Source organism: Sorex fumeus, unplaced genomic scaffold (assembly GCF_029834395.1).
Source record: "Sorex fumeus unplaced genomic scaffold, SorFum_2.1 ptg000265l, whole genome shotgun sequence".
Lineage (NCBI taxonomy): Eukaryota > Metazoa > Chordata > Mammalia > Eulipotyphla > Soricidae > Sorex > Sorex fumeus.
The window spans coordinates 3,403,570-3,424,474 of NW_026606322.1; the positions used below are offsets into that span (position 1 = coordinate 3,403,570).

Genomic DNA, 20,905 nt, shown 5'->3' on the forward strand with positions numbered 1-20,905 from the left:
CTGTAGACACCCAGGATATTCCAAGGTGGAGTCATAGTGAAAACTCATATGGGGGTGGGGGTGGGGGGATGGCAGGAGACTAGGAGGTCTGCCAGAAATCTGGGCGGTGGAGGGGGGAGGGGCACAGAAAGGAAACAAGGTGGGTAGGGGATGAATGTGTGAAAGGGTTGTCTTTGCAAAGGTGGTATAAATATCCCAGACTTTTCCAAAGTCAAATCTTGCCCTTTTGTGGTTTCTGGGTTTGGTGTCTTCCTCTCTGTAGGTCATAAAGTTAATTCATCAATGTATGGCTTTAATTTTTCTTGTCAGACTTAGAAAGACAGTCTCTTTTTGTTTTATTAAGGTAAGCCCAGAGATGGATTTCAATAGTGAGTGTGTAGCAGAGCTTCTCTGAGTGGCAAAGCCCCCCCCCCCCCCCCCCCCCGTCTCTGCGCCTGCTCCCCAGAACTAACCCCTCGAAGGTCCTCTCTGGCTCTGCTTTCTGAAAGTACTGGTTTACGGGCTTTGATTGCTTTTTGCAATCTGCCCCAGACATCACCTTACACACTTTCCAGGATCAAGAAATTTACTCCAGTTTCTTCCAGAAATCTTTGATGTGCAGCCTTTAGGTCCAAATTTATTGTAATTTATAGCTAGACAAAAAATACTTTTTCACCATTATTTTAGTGGAATCTCAGGAGGAAGAGGGACAAACACTTCTGGTAAATATGCAGTTTGGAAAGAGAAGTCTCTGTACTTTACAATCCAAAGGAGGGGAAGAGGCAAGTGACTGAATCCCTTTCATTTCAGGTTTCCAATTTTTTTTTTTCCTGCTGAAGACAAACACTGTGTAATATGTAAACCTCCAAGGCAGGTAAAGAACTTAACAGAGAAGCAGTACAAGGACTAAAACACTTACCTTGAATGCAGCTAGCTGACCCTAGTTTAATCCCTGGCACCCACATACAGTTCCCTGAGCACGGCCAGGAGTGAGCCCTGAGCACTGCCCGTTGTCTCTCTCCTACCACCAAAACAGACTTTTTAAAAAAACCTGAGACTCAACTGAAAATTTTACTGGGAATTCTTCTCTCTTTTTTTCCCTAAACATTTTTTTAACTGAATCACCGTGAGCTACACAATTACAAGGTAGTTCATTATTGGGTTTCAGTCATATAATTCCAACGCTCGTCCCTTCACCAATGGACATTTCCCACACCAATGGCCCCAGCTTCCTTCCCACCACCATCCAGAAGGCATTTTTTCTTTTCTTTTCTCTCTCTCTCTCTCTCTCTCTCTCTCTCTCTCTCTCTCTCTCTCTCCTTTTAGGCACTATGGTTTGCAATGTAGATACTGAAAGTTTAACTAGGAATTCTTAAAATCTTTAATTTTACATTACTTTAACTCCAAAGAACATAATTTCCGACACATTAAAATATCTGTAATACTTTAAAAATAAGGCCACTGGGGCTGGAGTGATAACACAGCAGGTAGGGTGTTTGCCTTACATGCATCCAACCCGGGTTCGATTCCCAGCATCCCCTATGGTTCCCCAAGCAGTGCCAGGAGTGATTCCTGAGTGCAGAGCCAGAAGTAAGCCCTGAGCATCGCCGGGTGTGACCCAAAAAGCAAAAAAACTTTAAAAATTTAAAAAATAAAGCCATTAAAAAAATCCATTATGTCACTCCTCTGTTTTCAGATTTTGTCTTGTCTGATCAGAGCACACCCTGCCATGCTGAGGCTGGATTCCAGGGCTTCCCGCATGCTTCAGCACTTGGGCCACGTTCCTGACCCCACACCCCTCTTAGGGTGTAGAATGTGGAGTAGAATGTGGACCAGAAGTTGTGAAAGCTATTTTTTATAAGAGTTAGAGATGTGTTCAAGGAAATTTAAACTTAATAATAATAATAATTAATAACAATAAACAGCTCTTTTCCTTTGAGTTATTTTTCTTGTATTGTTTGGTTTGGTTCAGTTCGGTTTGGGGTCACACTGCAAGGAGCTTACTCCTGGTCCAAGGGTCACTGCTGGCAGGGCTTGGAGGGCCATATGGGCTGGCAGGATCACCCCTGGGTCAGCTGTGTGCAAGGCAAAGGCCCTATCTGCTCTACTATCACTCCAGCCCTTCCTTTTCTTTTTTTCTTTTTTTCTATTTTTCTTTTTTGCTTTGTAGGTCATACCCAGCGTTGCTCCTGGCTCTGTACTCTGAATTGCTCCTGGCAGTGCTTGGGTGACCAAATGGGATGCTGGGGATTGAATCCAGGTCCTCCGCATGCAAGGGAAATGCCCTACTGCTTTACTATCACCCAGACCCCTCCAGCCCTTTCTTTGACTTGAAATATTCTGTTGATCTATCAATGAAGGTGTGTGGCAGTTGTCACAAAATTCATCTTTCTAATTATTTAATCCATGCAGCTGAGACCCAGATCAAAACCTGGATAAAACTTGGACCAAAGCAGAGATGAGTGAAAATGTTCTTTTTCTCCAAATAGAGAAGGTAAAAATGTGGGTTCCTGTCATAGAAAGTCTTGAATGGCCTACTCTACAGAACACGCAAACATTCAAATCTGAGATAGACAGAGAAGTCTGAGGTGGCTGGGTCAGTGTGGGGTGAATAGAGCAGCCTGGGATGGATAGAGCCATCTGGGTTGATAGAGCCATCTGGCTGGATAGAGCAGTCTGGGTGGATAGAGCACTCTGGGTGGATAGAGCATCTGGGATGGATAGAGCAGTCTGGGTGGATAGAGCAGTCTGGGATGGATAGAGCAGTCTGGGTGGATAGAGCAGTCTGGGATGGATAGAGCAGTCTGGGTGGATAGAGCAGTCTGGGTGGATGGAGCAGTCTGGGTTAGATAGAGCAGTCTGGGTGGATAGAGCAGTCTGGGTGGATAGAGCAGTCTGGGATGGATAGAGCAGTCTGGGTTAGATAGAGCAGTCTGGGTGGATAGAGCAGTCTGGGATGGATAGAGCAGTCTGGATGGATAGAGCAGTCTGGGTTAGATAGAGCAGTCTGGGTGGATAGAGCAGTCTGGGTGGATAGAGCAGTCTGGGATGGATAGAGCAGTCTGGGTGGATAGAGCAGTCTGGGTGGATAGAGCAGTCTGGGTGGATAGAGCAGTCTGGGTGGATAGAGCAGTCTGGGTTAGATAGAGCTGTCAGGCCTAAGACCTGCCACAGGCATATTGCTGGGTGAACAAGATGCCGTAGCCTTCTGCATCCCTCCCCTGTCATCGCTTTCTCCTTCTTGGATTTCTGGGCTATACTAAGTGGAATTGGGGGCACCATCCGTCCCAGAAATCACCCCCAGGGTTCCCAGTCCTTTGGGCCCCTATCCCATGCGCCTCTTTGCTCCTTCTAGCTGAGAGATGGTGACTTTCACTCTAACAAACAGGAAGCAACAGTCATTCAAAAATTTGGCTTTTACTCCACCAAACCACTCTCTGGCTGCTTTCAATGTCACAAATCTTTCCTTCACAGAAATACTAACAGAAAGGGGAGGGCATGAGTTCCCTTCATGAGCCTTTTTTTTAAACAACAATGTTGATTAAACATATTTCAAATTGCCCCTTTATTGATTAACCTGATGTTTTGTTTTTAATTTTCCAGCACATTGTACAATAGAAAGAGGTAAATCTTTTTTCTAAAACTTACAAAATCTTATTCGTCCTCTCTAATTTGAAGGATTTACCTCTTAGCTGAAAAAAGATTTTAAAGAAAAGGAAAATCTGAAAAGTGATTCTCTTAACAATCTCAGCATCCACCTACCTTTGGAAAATCTGCAGATGCCGTTAGTGTACGAGAATCTCAAATTGAAAAGCACTGTCTTTGCCCAAGTAATGCACCTTTGGGTATGGAAGTGCAAGCACTGTGGGTGTTGTTAGGAGAGTTTAGAAATGGACCCATCAGGGGACTGAAGCAATAGTCCAGTGAGAAGGGAGCTTGCCTTGCACATGTCTGAGCCAGTGTCCATCCCTGGCATTCCACATGGTTCCAGTTGCTGAATCTCTGAATATGGCACAAAACAAGAAAACAAAAAGTAAAGAAGGAAGAAAAGAAAAAAGAAAGAGAAGAACGAAACAAAGAAGGAAGGAAGGAAGGAAGGAAGGAAGGAAGGGAGAAAGAAAGAAAAAAAGAAAGAAAGAAAGAAAGAAAGAAAGAAAGAAAGAAAGAAAGAAAAAGAAAGAAAGAAAGAGAGAGAGAGACAGGAAAAGAGAGAAAAAGAGAAAGTCATAAGACTACACTGTATAATCAGCCATTATAAAATTTATCCTCAGGGGCTGAAGAAATAATACAGAGGTTAAGGCACTTGCCTGCGTGCTGCCACTCCCAGTTGGATTCTGATACCACATGTGTCTTGAATATCACCCCAACTTGGGAGGTCTGCCCTCCGACTAAGTGAAATAAATTAGGGTTTATCAGTTCTCTGCAGTGCAGCCAGAAGGTTGTATTTTTTAAAAGACAGTTAGTTTTGAAATTGAGGTATTATAAGCAGTCACATAGTAAAAAGCTTCCTCTTTTTCCTTCTCTTCACAATGATTTTCTTCCCCACCACATGTGCCCAGAAACCTCAACTCTCATCCTTCTCAATCAGCTTTTGCTTTAAAGAGATCTCCATCCTTCTTTGAGACAGAAACAATAGAATGAGTGAGAGGTTAAACCATGATTTCTGCCATGAAAGTGTGTTCTCTAATGGAGTTTAGACGATTATTTCAGATATTTCTATGCCACCTTTACAGCACTGCTTATATTTGTATGCCAGATATCCTACTCCCCCCAAATTCACTCCTATTTCTACAAATTTATTTTAGAAGGAAATTATTGCGTCTCTACAATATAAAATATTTTTTTTGTTTTATTTCTTTGGCTTTGCAAGTAAGGTCAAGGAAGCCAGGAGACCCCTTCAGTGACTTTGCCATTATGTGGTACTGGGGAATGAACCAAAGTTCGCCACATGCAAGGCTAGTGCCTTAAAACCTCCCTGCAGTATGTTTCTGGCCCTCCATCACGTGGGATCTCAGCTTAGGTCCTCTAGAAAGAAGGCTAGAGGTTGCGGCCTAAGTGAAGTAACTCGATGGGAATTGAACCTACTGGTACAGAATAAGGGGAAAGAAATAGAGAAAGAATAAAAGCCGGCATAAGGGTGCCACCAATGGTTACCAAGTCGACCACTGATGCAGGCAACTTGATCCCGTTGGAACCTTTCAGAAAGCAATGAAATGGAACAGAACTTTCCCGCTGGGAAAGGAGAAAGCAACTATACACTGGCTTAGGCTCTTTGGTTAAGATAGCTGCATGAGCGTTAACCACTCCTGATCGTAGGCCCATGCTTGATATACAACTTTTCACAGCATCGCATGCCAAGGCAACCCAGAATCGCAAGGAGCAGTAGCAAGTTATGAAAGGTGCAGACCCAGGAAAGAGCCATCGGATTCTATCCATGAAAAACAGGACCATGTCTCATCTGGGGCACCCCGGAAGGGGGCAGGTGGGTCCTACCACCTGCCCAAACAGAGCTCTAATAGCCAAAAACCTCCAGAACACAATGCCCACCACGCTCATGGCCAATCTCCACAGGCTCAGAATGAGCCTCATCCAGGAATGAATCTGTTGAAAAACTCAGGTATGTGGGTTTTGTGACGGAAATCTCTAGCTCTCGTGGAGTTGTGAATGGGTAATCTCCCCCCATCTCCCTGTTCTTCCGGGGGCCTGGCGGTCATATCCATGAACTGCCTTTGGCACTGTATAAGCTCATTAGTGGCCATTATCTAGAGATTCACAAAGAAATCTTAGAAGATATCAACAAGCTGCAGAGATGCCTCCAGACCCCAAAGTCACCATCCAGTTAACTCAGTTCTATCACCTTATTTAAAAATTTTAGAATTCCTGGAGTACGTGTAAAGTAGAAGGCAACTGATCTTTATATATACAATACATATACATATATTATATAAATATATAGATGTCAGTTTGACAATAGATATAGACACACACACACACACACACACACACACACACACACACAAGCCTCAACCTGTAACACAAGTTAGTAATCTCTTATACAAGGGCTTAATGGCTCCAGAATAAGATACAACAATCTTCACATACTTTCCTCTAAGGAAACTTTTTTGGATCATTTTTAGTAGGTTATTTATAACAAGCAATACAAAAAATTATTTAGGGCCCACTGGGCAGGTTTGGGTGGTGGTGGTGGTGGTGGGAGAATTCAAAATAACGGTGCAGGGAAGGTGTAATGGTGGTGGGATTGGTGTTGGAATATTGAATTATTGTGAACAAATTTGGTTAGAGTGATAGTATAGTGGGTAGGGCGTTTGCCTTGCATGAGGGCGGGTCAGCCTATCCGAGTTCGATTCCTCCACCCCTCTCAGAGAGCCCAGCAAGCTACTAAGAGTATCTCACCCGCAGGGCAAAGCCTGGCAAGCTACCCAGGATGTATTGATATGCCAAACACAGTAACAACAAGTCTCACAATGTTACTGGGCCCCTGCTCGAGCAAATTGATGAACAATGGGAGGACAGTGACAGTGAAAATAAAATTTTAAAAATAATTTAAAAAAAAAAAACAGGACCATCAGAGTCAATTGCTCATCTGTCGAATAAAATTCTACAGAGGGGCCAGAGTGATAAGGCACTGGCTAGAAACGGGTGAGAGAATCGATTCTTCCTCATTAAACCCCTTAGTTTTGTCACTGTGCTCACCTGAATTGCGGTCACCGGTGAATGCAGTGGGTACACTTTGATGAGCAGGGTACACTGTTCAAAATAGCAGCCAGGGGCCCACATTGTGAGGACAGTGTGAACAGGGCTAGAGCGTTCAGTTAAGGGTGGTGCTGTTGAGTTGAACACATAAAGAGTGGAGGACACAGGCCCACATGAAGGGTAGGGAGGGTTTTAGTAAATCAGGTGGAAAACAGAAACTCAAGAATGAATCTCTCAGTCCTTGAAGCCACAGATGATCACCCACATACAGTCGACAGTCCCAACTGACCCATACTTCATTTCCTCTCCCCCGGACTAATAAAACCCCCTGTTCTCCTCTGAGAGATCACCTACCAGCCGACCCAGGCACTTGGTTGGTGGGTGGTGGTGAGGGAGGAGGCTGTGTGGTTTGCTGGCCACACCCTCTGAGGAGATGAACAAATAATCTGACCTTCTGAGAAAGCTTCCTCAAATCATACACAACTCTAAGCATTGCGTTTTGTCCTGTCTAGACTTACTGCTGAATCAGATTCTCTATCAAGTAAAGGAAATTGGAGCGGTCTGTGCCTTCTGGGATCTATAGCCTAAAGAAGCAAGCGTCTTGCCGTTATTTTGGAGAGCACAGAAGAAGAACATCTCAGAAGTGGAAACTCATCCTTTGATTTTTAACACAAGAAAAATAGAGGAAATTTTCATCAACGAGTAAGTATATTTACAATTTATACGGAACAGCTTGCTAGAACCAGTTACCAGGAACCTAGCCCCATTTCAAATTAACTTCCCATTATTCCTACCTCCGATATGCATCCTTCCCCTCAAGGAATCTTCTTGGGTCTCTTATTCCCACGGGAGCTGACAGTTTCCCATCACACTTGGAGAATCACTACCAAGGTTATGCCTCATTATTTTAAGTTTCTTAGATGATAGCACATATTCATTTCATAGGCTAAATTTGAATTTTTCAAATCAGTAAAATCTTCATTAACCAGGTAAGCCAAGCTAATTCTGGTGAAAATAGAGTTTGACTTAAAAAATAACCTGATGAAAAATCCAGTGGAGCAAACTGGAAAACCAGCTCTCGGTGGTTCCCCAGAAGGGCTGCAAATGTCTTTGAAGTAGCAACGGACTATGGCCCTGATGTCCACATTGATGCATCGCATTTATTTTTGCTTCTCAGTGTTGATCTTTTTGAGAAAGACCACTTACTTACATTGAAGTACATAATATAAATAAGTAATACTTGCAATCGTTCATTTCACTCATCTATTCATGGAGATGCTATAAGTTTTCATAATGAATTACAGTCCCGGACAACATATGCCCTCGTTGGCATTCTCTGTTTCTCATTACATACATGGAAAAGATCTCAACTCTCAAGGAAGAGTTGGCCAGCTGATACTGAGAAGTCTGCCTTGTTCTCTGTGTTTTTACTGAAATCCTAATCACCCCAGAGGGCCATTCCACAGGTGGCCGTAAGGGTCTCCCAAAAGGCACCAGGAAGTGCCCTCTCCCCAGAGTTCTGCACCTTTTGTCGTTCCCCCCCATCCCTTGACTTAAAGATCACGGAGATTAAGATTCCCCCACTCATTTTCAGACAGGCCACTCGCTGGGAACTTTCATAACCCCTACTAGTCCAACCTAACTCCCTAGATTCTTCCTCTCGTTTTTCAGGCTTCCTGAAAATAAATCCAGACCCTTCTACTCAGGAGAGAGGAGGTCCAGTTCCACCAAGCCAGCCTCTTCTCAGGAGCACTTTGCCAACATCTCAGAAGCTCCCTCTGCGTGTGGCAAGATTGCTCTCTGCCTGGGAAGTGCCCAGGTCTCGCTGAACTCACAACTGTTTCAGTATCCACCTGGAGGTTCTAGAACCATGAAGTGGGGTCCGCCGCCCTCCGAGATCTCACACCTCAAGCTCTTTCCATTCCTGGTGCTGGTTTATTTTGCCTGCTGCTCTTTGGGTAAGCAGTGTTCAGAACTTCATGGGACCTCAGGGTTTCGAGGAAGGAAGTAGTTGCTGCCCCCTGCTGTTGGCCTGTGAGCTGGAGGGGATCTTTTGCGTATTTGAGTCCATTTTAAGGATGAGTATACTGAGGTCAGGAGAGGCTAAAGAACCCCACCCATGAACGTATAACGAATCAGCAGCCCAAGTTAGGTCACAGGCCACAAAGGAAGGGCGGGGTGGCATTATTTTAACAAAAGCATAACGCTAATTCTGAAGGACAGCTTAGAGTGTTCTCTCTTCCAGAACACAGCATGCTCATTTGCGTTTTGTTGTATGCCAAGGTCTCTGGTCAAGTTCGCTGGTTCTGGTTTCTAGATGGTGTTTTTATGAAATGACATGGCCAAAGTGTTTTGTTTCTAAAATTGAGCACCGATGATCTTTCCAGTTTGAAGGGGACTGAGAGTAGTGGCTGTGTATCATCTTACCCCCCACCTCCCACCCCTTCACTTCCCTGCATTGTCGTTGTCTTCACGGATGTTACACTGGGCAGTGGGTTGCATGCCACCATGACAGAACTGGGAATTGCACTCAGCCACACAGGGCTGTGCCCGGGACCAGAGTTTCTTCTTCATGAGTGCATGGCAGGTGTTATTCCACTGAACCACATCTCTGTGTCCACATTATATAATGTTAACTTTTCCCTCATCTTTATTTTGTTGCTTTAAATGTTAATGCCCCTTTTTAACACAAGCATTTTGGGATATCAATTTTCAGTTAGCTTTAATTTACTATGTAGGAATTATTTCAAAGAATGTTTGACTTCTAGAAGCGACTGTTCCAACTCAGGTGCAGACCTGGGTGGGTTAAGGGGACCATCAGGAAGGGTGTTGACAGAATGGATCTGACTTTTTGAAAAAATCAAAACAAATGGCCTAGAGAGAGATAGTACAGGGGTTAAGCGATCCCTGAGCACAGAGACAGGAGTGAGCCCTGAGTCATACAGGAGTGGTCCAAAACTACCACAACCAAAACAACAGTCAAAATAAAAGATATGCTTCCTATTGAATAGCATACCCCTGGCTTCTTTAAAATAAAGAGAAGACTTTGGATCCAGCACTGTTTGCTAAATTATAGAAGGTTCTTGTCTTCATACCCCTCCAGGCATATCCCAGAATGTGGGGGCTGGTGGATGGGGCACACAGAAGGTTTGACCCACCCTCCCGCCCCAAAGTCCTTGGAAGTGTTCTTGCCTGAGTTGTAAAAATTGCTGTTTCATACTGTTGCTGAGCCAATAGAATCAGGACAGAAGATTCACAATTTGCACATCAGATTTTGACATATTTTTGACTGTTATGTTACATCTCCAAAGTTTATTTTGGAGTAGAATTACTTCAAAAAACTATTGTCTTCCGGAGGAGTCTAAATGAGTTTAAAATGCTTAGAAGATGAAAATTCCTCAGCAAAGTACTCAACTGAATGTACTCTGTGCAGGTATGATTTTTGCCAGTGGGGAGAGGAGGGTTGAGAGGTGAGGGAGTGTGGAAGGTGCAGCTTGGAAGAGAAACAGGAGCGAAGAAGGGAAGGTGGCCAGAATGGGACTGCGGGAGGCAACTGGGTCCCCAGAGGCCCAGGGCCACAACCAGGCGTCTGAGTATTTGGGTGGCCAGAAGTCATGGTGGGGTTTTTAGGAAGACTTGGTCTCTGACAGTGGTGGTGGCACTTCTGTTATACACAGCGCTCACCTGGGGGCCTTTTTAAAATTTATTTATTTATTTATTTATTTATTGCTTTTTGGGTTACACCCTGCGATGCACAGGGGTTACTCCTGGCTCTGTGCTCAGTAATTACTCCTGGCGGTGCTCGGGAGACCATATGGGATGCCAGGGATCAAACCCGGGTCAGTTGTGTGCAAGGCAGGGAGGCATTTTAGAATGACAATTCCAGCACAGGGATTCTTGGGTGCTACTTTGGTAAATATCTACTGTCATACATTTGTCAAAACCCATAGAACTTACAGCGTCAAGAGTGATCCCTTATGCAAACAGTGGACTTGGTGATACTTCTGTGTTAATGTTGGTTTATGGGGTGGAGCGGGGGAGAGCAGGGGAGGCTGGGTGTGTGAAGTGGGTTGGTGGGGGGAATGAATATATGGTTATATGCTTACTCTGCTCTTTCCATAGATTTTGTTGTACACCTAAAACTTGCCTTTATAAAAGTAGAGTCTGGAGAAATAGCACAGGGGCAAGAGTGTGGTTCTGACCCTGGATACTGCATTGTCCCCCTGGGTGCCACCAAGTTCAGCCCTGGAGGTCTCCTCTGGCACTGCTGGGGCCTAAGCAGTCAACCAGCCCACTGGCCTGGTTGGTCAACTGCCACCACGAGTGGCCTCCTGGTCCCTGCTTGGGAGTCCTCACCCAACAATATATTAAATAGAATAAAGCCTACATCTATATTTTTATATGCAGTTTCTGCTTAGGTGAGTCTGGGAAGAGCCTGAGCAGTGATGCTTCTAGCAAGAATGACCCGAGTGAAGTCATTTTCAGGGCCTCCAATTTTCCGTTGGAGTCCTGAGCCCTAAACTGCATTTAAACGACTGTGGTGGTGTCGCTGAATGTCAGTAATGGCCTGTAGGCTAGCCAGAATGATTGTGCAAAACCTCCCCAGAGGCTATTTTAGTCCCCGACAGTCCCTGGTGGTAGCTTGAGTGACAAGAACAGCGTCAGAGGGAAATGACAAGATTGGAGTGTGTGGGCTGGAGAAGCCGGAAGAATTTTCTCCATGGGAGTATAAACAGGAGCTGAACATGGCCTGGGGAAGCAGGACTGGGTGGAGACTGCAGCAGATGATCAGGAGAGGCTAATTTGCTTTCTCCCCTCTCCCTTCCTGCCCTGTCAGGAAGCCACACTTCCACCTGTGCCACCAAAGCTGCCCAGGCCACCGGCCATGCCTCGCTGCTCTGCTTCTGGTTCGTCAGTGGCGGCAGAAGCACTAGGCTCCCAGAGCCCAGAATAGCAGGGCAGGCGGGGTAGTGGGCTGCTCTCAGAGGGCTACCTGGGGAGTTTTTCCTCAGAGTAGGTGTCCGTTCCTAGAAGCACAGCTCTAAAGGGAATGGTCATGCCGGGGATGGCAGAAAGGTGTGCCCTTGGGGCAGTGAGATAGTACAGTGGGTAGGGCATTTGCCTTGCAGGGTGCCAACCCGGGTGCACCCCTTACGGTCCCCTGAGCCCTGCCAATAGAGGTGACAGTGCCAGAAGTAAGCCCTGAGCACAGAGCCAGAAGTAAGCCCTGAGCACTGCTGGGTGTGACTCCAACACAACAACAAAAAGGTGTGGCCTCAAAGTGTGAGGAGCACTGAGCTGAGGGCAAAGAGAAGCCTTCAGAGCAACGAAGGCTCCCTGCTCTTTCTTTTCAATTTTTAAATTTTTAAAAAATTTTTAATGAATCACTATGAGATACAGCTATAGACTTACAAACTTTTGTGTTATGTTTCAGTCATATAATGATCGAGTACCCATCCCTCCACCAGTGACCATTCTCCATCACCAATGTTCCCAGTATCCCTCCCACCACCCCATTCCAAACCCCCTCCCCATGCCTCTGTGGAAGGTGGGTTCCCTTTTACTCTCTCTCTCTCTCTCTCTCTCTCTCTCTCTCTCTCTCTCTCTCTCTTAGGATGTTGTGGTCTGCAATGAAGGTATTAAGTAGCCATCACATTCAGTCTATAGTCTACTCTTGGCACACATCTCCCATCCCAAGCGGGTCCTCCAAGCATCCTTTGCTTGATGGTCCCTTCGCTACCTGAGCTGCCTTTTCCCCCGGGATGCAGGGAAACTGGGATGCCCAGGCAATGTGTGATGCTTTCTCTTCACCATAAGTTGACCCTGCAGCCCTGCCCACTCCTAACGACTGCTGAGGGTCAACTCTGTGGTCAGGCCACCGTGTTCACTTTGCATCTCTCTAAGCTGCAAGAACTCAGGGAGGCTCATGGTTCTTAGGTTGAGTTTGTTTGTTTTTTTGTAGACTGTACATTAGAGTTGATTTTCTTTCTTCTGCGTTACTAGGGTTCAAACCCAGGCACTCAGATCTGTGAGGCATGCGCTCTACTCCTGAGCTACACCACCAGATGAATTTTAACATTTTGATTATTGTATTCCCCACTTTTCCCTGCATAGTTTATTGTGGCAATGACTTAAAACTCAGCATCTCAAGATGTACTGTTCAATGTTTTTCTGTGTGTATTGGCACTGTAGTGATCCTACCGCCAGCATCTAATTTCAGAATCTTTATGTCACTTTAAGAAGAAATTCTGTGGTTCATGGGGCTGGAGCGATAGCACAGCGGGTAAGGCGTTTGCCTTGCACGCAGTCAACATAGCCGACCTGAGTTCGATTCCTCCACCCCTCTCAGAGAGCCTGGCAAGCTACTGAGAGCATCTTGCCCGCACGGCAGAGCCTGGCAAGCTACCCGTGACGTATTCGATATGCCAAACACAGTAACAACAAGTCTCAAGATGGAGATATTACTGGGCCTGCTCGAGCAAATCGATGAACAATGGGAGGACAGTGACAGTGACAGTGACCTGTGGTTCGTGGAGATGACTCAAAGAGCTGGAGCTCTTATGTGCATGTGGGAGCCCTGGATTCACTCTCTGGCACCTCAAGGTCCCCTGAGCAGACTTGAGCACTTCTAAGTGTGCCTCACCCCATAAAATTTTTTTTAAAAAAACTAAATCCTACATGCATTAGCAATTCACTGTGTTTCTTTCCCCACCATCTGATGATGACCACTAATCCACTCTGTTTCTGTGAATTTGTCTGTTCTATACATTTCTTGTAAATGAAATCATATAATAGGTGGGCTTACATGCTTGCTTCATTCACTTAGTATAATATTATCAGGATTCATCCATGTGGTAGTATTAGAACTCCATTCTTTTTGGGACCGAGTAATCGGTTGTAGACTGGGTTCTTTTTACATTTTGTTTGGGGCTAGACTAGCAGTGTTTGGGGGAGGGCTACTCCCAAATCAGTGGTTGGAGATGGCTCCCTCTCAGAAATGCCTGAAGAACCGTTTGGTGCTGGGAATTAAACCCAGGCCTCCCACATGCAAAGTATGCACTCAGCCCTCATGGGCTTCAAGACTGAGTTCTTGAGACTCACATAACTGGTCTAAAACCAGCAGCTTCTTCTTTTCACTGGTGAAAGGCTTCCCCTGGGGACTGAGAGTGGGGAGTTCAGTGTTGGGGATGGGAATCTGGCGAGGGAGGCAGCAGAGGCTGCAGTTGAGGTGTGTATCACTGCCTATGCCTGGACGCTGTGCAGGCTCTTTCCACACTTCCCCGAGAGGAGAATCTTACCTTCCGTCTTTCCCTGGGGTCTCTCATGGTCATATCCCCCTTCCCTCTCTGCTCTGTGTAGAGAGGGCTTCGAGCAACTCCCACCAGCTGTGGACCATTGACTCAGAACAGGTGAGAGCTTATTGCCTAGGTTCTTTGGTTTCTTCCTGGAACTGACTCTACCAATCAGGCTACTGTGCAGAAGAACGGTTTCTTTTTAAAAGTCTTAAATGATGTGGTGTGGGTAAGGCACTGGCCTGGATTCACGTCCCAGGGTCACATATGGTCCCTGGAGACCCGCTAGGAGTGATCTTTGGGTGCAGAGCTAGGAGTAAGCCCTGAGCACCACTGCGAGTGGCCCCCAAACAAAATAACGAACCCTTCTGAGCGGGCTGGAGAGAGAGCGCAGTGGGTAAGCCTTGACTCGGGTCCAATCCTCAAAACGGTATGGTCCCTTGAGTCCCACCAGGCGTGATTTTTGAGCACAGAGCCGGAAGTAAGCGCTGAGCACCTCTCAACAGTGCTCAGGACTTACTGCTAGCTCTGTGCTCAGGGATCACTCTTTGCAGGGCTCAAGGGTACATATGTGGTGCTGGGAATTGAACAAAGCCAGTGCCCTACCCACTGTACTATCTTGCTGGCCCTTTAGCTATGTTCTTGTCTCTGCACACAGAGCCGCAGTCCCATGTCTGGGAGCTGGGTCCTAGTGGGAATTTCCAAATTGCCCAGAGTATGTTTGGTTCCTCTTTTCAGTCTGGTTTTTCCTCAGCACAGGTTTCTGGTGAGGGAACCTCACCAAAGAGCATGGAGGAGCCAAGAGTGACCTTTAGAATGACACCCACGCTTCTCCTCAGATGGCTGGACAAAAACTCCTGAGCAGCTGTCACTGAAATGAGCTTGCTTTCAGTTAAGGTTTCTCCTCAGTGTGTGCCCAAGTCAGTAAATCCATCTTCCGAGTGGAAACAAACGTGGTTGAGGAAAGACCCGGTTGTCTAGGACTTGAAGGAGTAGGCTACTGTCCTCCCCGAGGCTCTGACTCATCACAAGAGCAGAGGCCTCTGTACTTGACAGAACTGGGGAGGGAGGGGAAAGGGATATGGGTGTGATGGGAACAAGCGGAGGGAGAGGTGGGAAGGGATCCGGAAGATCTGCTGTGTTCTAGGGACTTTCTATCTCTAGCATTTGGCTGAATTAAATTTAACAGTAATCGTGTGAGGCGGGGGTCCTGCTTTTTTCTCACAGAAGAAAAAATATTCATCAGCAACTGGCAGGGCTAGGCCTAGACCCAAGTCAGGGCATCTGTTCTCCTCCTGTTTATTTCTTTTAGTTTCATTTTAAAATTGGCCGCCTTTTTTTTTTTCTCTTTGTTGTTGCCATTGTTGCAGTGTAGAAAAGTTGTATACAGCTGCAGAGAGATAGTACAGCTGGTAGGGTGTTTGTTTGCCTTGCATGTGGTCTACCTGGTTTTTTTCTCTTTTTTTTTCTGATTTTATAACTTTATTAAGTCGTCAATATTCCAACACCAATCCCAACACCACTGCACCTTCCCACCACCATTATTTTCAAATTTCCCAACTATCCCTTAAACCTCCTCCCAATAATTTATTTTATATTGCTTGTTATAAATAGTTTGGTAAAAGGATGATCAAAAAATGTTTCCTTAGAAGAGAGTTAGTGAATATTGTTGTATTTCACCATGGAGCTACTAAGGTCTTATATAAGAGATTACTAAGATGTGTTACAAATTAAGTTCTTTGTGTATATATTTTGTTAAACAACACTGGTTGTCTTCTACATTAAATCCCATCAAATCTAGTGTGTTACTCCTGGTTTATCAGTGTGGTAGAGTTTGAGATGTCATGTGGCTGCAAATGGGGCCACGTACTCCAGGGTGTTCAAAATTTTTAACAAGGTGATACAGTCGGAGTTAAATTTTTAACTGGATGGCAGCTCTCTACCTGGTTTCTATACCTGATATTCCATACAATCCCCCAAGCACTGCAAGGAATAACCCCTGAGTGCAGAGCCAGGAGTAACCACTGAGCCCTGAGAGGTATGGCCCTCAAACAAACAAACAAAAAGCAAACAGAATCTATATACTAGTGGCTGGTGCTGGCAACCACGATGGCTGTGCTGGGGTTCTCACTTGGCCACCTGTGGTGCTAAGCTATCCCTGGCTCTTAAGGGCTATTTTATTTTATTTCATTTTTTTAATTGAATCATTGTAAGCTGCAGTCACAAAACTTTCATGTTTGAGTTTCAGTAATACAATGATTGAACAACCATCCTTCCACCAGTGTATGTTTTCCACCACGAATGTCCCTAGTATCCCTCCTGCCCCCGCCCCACCTCTCCCCCTGCCTCTATGGCAGACAATTTCCTTCTTACTCTCTCTCTACTTATGGGCATTATGGTTTGCAGTACAAATACTGAGACGCCATCATGTTTGGTCCTTTATCTACTTTCAGCACACATCTCCTGAGTGATCCCTCCAACCATCATTGTCTTAGTGATCCTTTCTCTATCCCAGTTGTTGAAGGCCATATAAACAGAAGAATCGGCATAAAAAAGAACCAAAGTGTGAGAAAGTGGGGCACTATGTAGGTCATAGAATGGACCCTTACTTTGAGCACGAGAGTAGAAATAAAAAGACAGAGTTGCCTTGTTTTCCCTCAGCTGGGAAAGTACTTGTCAGACTGAGCAAAGTTTAGATAACTGTGCATGTTTGAGGGTTACTGTGAATACGTCACAAATACTTTGGGATTACAAAAAAAATTAGAGTAGAAAAATTTATAAATGCATAATCTTTGAAAGATGAGGATCATTTATATTCTCTGTTCAAATTACAAACCTTTTTTCTTCTGGATTATAGTCATTCCTTTCTCTTCTTCTGTGATACTTGTGCAATCACAGAAATTTAGAATTGTCCTACTTGTCCTAGGCATTTTTTTAAATTTTATTTTATTTTTATAAGACTGTTCACAATAGTTCATTACAAATAATATTCAAACACCAATCCCACCATCGTGCACCTTCCCACTGCCATAAGAGGAAAGTGTATGAAGATTGTTGAATTTCATCCTGAGCCATTTAAGCCCTTGTATAAGAGATTACAAGCATGTATGTTAAACCCAAACAAATGTGTGCTACTTTTGGTACATCAGTGGGCTAGACTATAAGAGGTTGCATGGCCGCATTTGCTCCAGGACATTCTGTGTTGCTCTCTTCCAGAAGCTTTATTTCATAGTCTCTAGATCTTGGCCGTTGATGAGATTATATGGTGCCAGGGACAGTTTTTGGGTATGACTGCCAAGCCACTGGAAAACTGGGGAGCTGGGGGGAGGATGCCCAGTCCCCTTCTGAGCAAGGCTGGAGATCTCAGTCACAGGCCCAGCACATCTGGGTTTTTCTGCAGGTTCCATCATTGGTGAGGCTCATCTGAGCCTATGGAGAGCGACCTTGAGCATGGCTGTGCGGTTGGGTTCTGGAGGTTTTCGGCTGCCGAGGTCCTACTGAGGTGGAAAGGGAAACTCAATCTGCCCCACTCTGAGTTGCCCTGGCGAAAGACAGCCTGGTGTGGGATCATATTCTAGGCATTTGAACTGCTCTGAGACGCAAATGCTTCACATGTGAATGGAGAACAATAATACATAGGCTTTATAGCATTGTTCGGGGGCGTTGCATAAAATAGTACTTGTTCTTCAAAGAGAAACCACAGAAGCAGCAAAATAGGAGATGATCAAGAGAGTGAATAACAATTCAGCATGAGGCCAGAGAGACAGTACAGGGATTAAGGTGCTTGCCGTGCATGCATCTGGCTCAGGGTCCATCCCCAGCACCACATATGCTCTTCTGGGCACTTCCAGGAGTGACCCCTGTGCACAGAGTCAGGAGAGAACCCTGAGCAAAACTGTGCCTGGCTAAAACCAAAAACAACACCCCCTCTTCCCCCCCCAAAAAAAGTAATTCAAAAAATGCATCTGGCAGAGATGGATAGGGATACCTTCACCTCATCATTATCCTCCCCAGCTGAGAAGTTGATTAGGAACAAGTTCTCCTAGGAGTGGTGCTATGTTGCATAGCAAAGAATTAAACAAATAAAGCAATAAGACTAAAATGTGCCTGATCTGAGAGAAGGTTCATATCCTGATTTAAGATGAGGGTTTAAGAATTCTCAAGAAGAAGTGGGACCAGAATGATAGGACAGTGGCTAAGGTGCTTGCCTTGACCTGAGTTTGGTCGCCAGCATCCCATTTGATCTCCCAAACCTGCCAGAAATGATCCTGACTGCAAATCCAGACGTAAGTCCTAAGCACCACTGAGTGTGACCCTCAAACATAATTTTTGTAAAATTCGTAATAAGAAGGAAGGGCATGGATTGCATGATAATGATTTGGTTCCTAAGTCTGGTTTTAGCAATCTGTTGCAATTATACAGACATCACATTTATTTGTTGGAAAGGGAAAGGGAAAGCCACTTGACAGTGCTCTGAGATCACTCCTGGAAGTGTCCAGGGGACAGTATTTTAGCCAGGGATCAAACTCAGTCTGCTACATGCCAACAGGTGCCTGACCAGCTGTAATATTTCTCTGGCCTCTCTAATTTACTTCTTATGCAATCATACTTTAGGACTTCCAAACCCTTCAAAGTACTGGGAGGACATTTACTATGGAAGACAGTGTGGCATTCTCTCAAAATATTTAAAGTGGAATTATACTACAACCCAGAAATACCACCACCTACTTTATATACGTATAAAGTAGGGTCTTAAAGAGATAGTCACATACTCAACTGCATATCATACAATTCACAGTAGTGAATTCTGCAAGATGTGGTAGCAATTCAACTGTCCAAAACATTCAACAAATTAATGAATGAAAGGAAAATATGTGCAACTGTCAAGTGGTTCCCCTTTCCCTTTCCAACAAATAAATGTGATGTCTAAATTAAAGGAAAATATGTACAACTACATACATTTTTCTGTAGATGTAGGGATACTTTTTATTATCATAATTCCTTGAAAAGAGAGGCACTTCTGGCATGAGATCAATAAACAAGAACGAACATAAATGGACTTTGAGGACACTATGAGGAATGAAATAAAGCAGCCACAAACAGACAGGTATTTTTCCACTTACATGACTTATCTGGAGTCTTCAAGTTTGCAGACGAGACATTTGAATGGTGATGACCATAGGTGGGATGGGGGCTGATTGATGCTGAGGTTTTGATATTTGACAAAAGAAAAAGTTCTGGATATCTGTTTCACAACATGAATACACCTAGCGCTGCTAAACTATATACTTTAAAACGGTTATATAGTTATTTGGGCAGCAACACAAGTGTTATGTTATTCTAGGGGTACCTAGGGGCCCCTTCCAGCAGTATTTGGTCAGTCGATGAAGACTTGATGCTTGGGGAAGCCAGTCGGTGCCAGGGATTCAACTCAGGGTCTCCACATGCACAGTATGCACTACAGTCCTTTAAGCAATCTTGCTGGTATGTTTTAGGTCATTTTGGTATGTTTTAGGTCAACCACAAGGTCGGGGTGGTTTTGTGCATGGGGCCACACCCACCGATGCTCATGAACTGGTTCTGACTCTGGGCTTAGAAATGACTCCTGGAAGTGCTCCCTGACCATATGCAGTGCTAGAGATCCAACTGTGATCCCAGTGTGGCTGCATGTAAGGCAAGCACAGTACCCACTGTGCTATCACTTGGGTTTTGTTATGTTTTTTTTTCTCTAGATTTTGGGAGCACCATAGGGTGATGGAACCTAGGTGCCGGGGATGAAAAACCCAGATAAGCAGTGTGCAATGCAAGAACCCGACCTGCTGTACTCACCCCGCCCCCTAAAGCACAGGGCATCAACAAATAAATAAACATGAAGTCAATCTTTCTGATCATGGTTAGTCACTAGGTAAAACTTTCCATGTCTGTTGCTGTCACCTCCGAATTTCTGCTTCTGCTTCTATTGGAATCTAGATTTCATAAATAGAAAAGATTATTCTGTTCATGGGGCTGGAGCAATAGCACAGCAGGCAGGGCTTTTGCCTTGCATGTGAGAATCTGGTTCGATTCTCAGCATCCCATATGTTCCCCTGAGCAACACCAGGAGTAATTCCTGAGTGCCTGAGCCAGGAGTAACTCCTGTGCATCACTGGGTGTGAACCCCCCCCAAAAAAAGCAAACAAAAAAAGATTATTCTGCTCATTTGCCCTCAGGCACCCCCCAGGTGAACAAGACCGTGAACGATATTGCAATTCTGCCCTGCGGTTACAACATTTCCACTCTTGAACTGGCAAAAATGCGTATCTACTGGCAAAAGCAAAATGACATGGTGCTGTCTGTCATAAACGGGCAAACAAAGGTGTGGAAGAAGTATGAGAATCGCACCATCCCTGACTTCAGCAATAACCATTCCATTGCCATCTTGGGTCTCCGCCTGTCTGACAACGGCACCTACACCTGCATCATTCAGAAGCTGAACCAAGTGTCATACGAAGTGAAACATCGGGCCAACGTGAAACTACTGGTCAAAGGTCAGTGGCATTTCTTCATTTTTAAGTCAGCAGACTCTGGGTGTCCCTAAATATTGGTTTGGGTGGGTATTTTATATAAAAAGAATGGAGAATGGGCACTGGCGGAGGGATGGGTAGACGATTATTGTATGACTGAGATATGAAAGTTCATAAGTTTGTAACTGTACCTCACAGTGATTCACTAATTAAAAAATAAAAAGAAATGGATGTCACTCTATTAGGGGTAAGTGAGTTTCTAGTTTTACAGTGAACCCTAATTAATTTCTCTAGATGTCCAGAAATAGCTATCAGTATACATTTCCGTTTTTGTTTGGTTTTGTTTTGGGATCACACCTGGTGATGGTCTGGGGGTTCTACTGACCCTGCACTCAGGAATTAGTCCTGATGGGACTT

General features: G+C 44.8%; 1 protein-coding gene across 1 annotated transcript in view; it reads left to right on the forward strand.

Annotated features, from left to right (window-relative positions):
- Positions 1–2,437: 2,437 nt before the first annotated feature.
- The window catches only part of CD80 (CD80 molecule), a 29,195-nt gene continuing 10,727 nt past the window's right edge, over positions 2,438–20,905 (forward strand). Inside the window, exons 1-5 of the mRNA XM_056109131.1 lie at positions 2,438–2,473; positions 3,672–3,809; positions 7,277–7,395; positions 8,365–8,651; positions 20,195–20,512. Of these exons, the coding sequence (XP_055965106.1) occupies positions 2,438–2,473; positions 3,672–3,809; positions 7,277–7,395; positions 8,365–8,651; positions 20,195–20,512 (898 nt within the window). The remainder of the gene's footprint in view (positions 2,474–3,671; positions 3,810–7,276; positions 7,396–8,364; positions 8,652–20,194; positions 20,513–20,905) is intronic.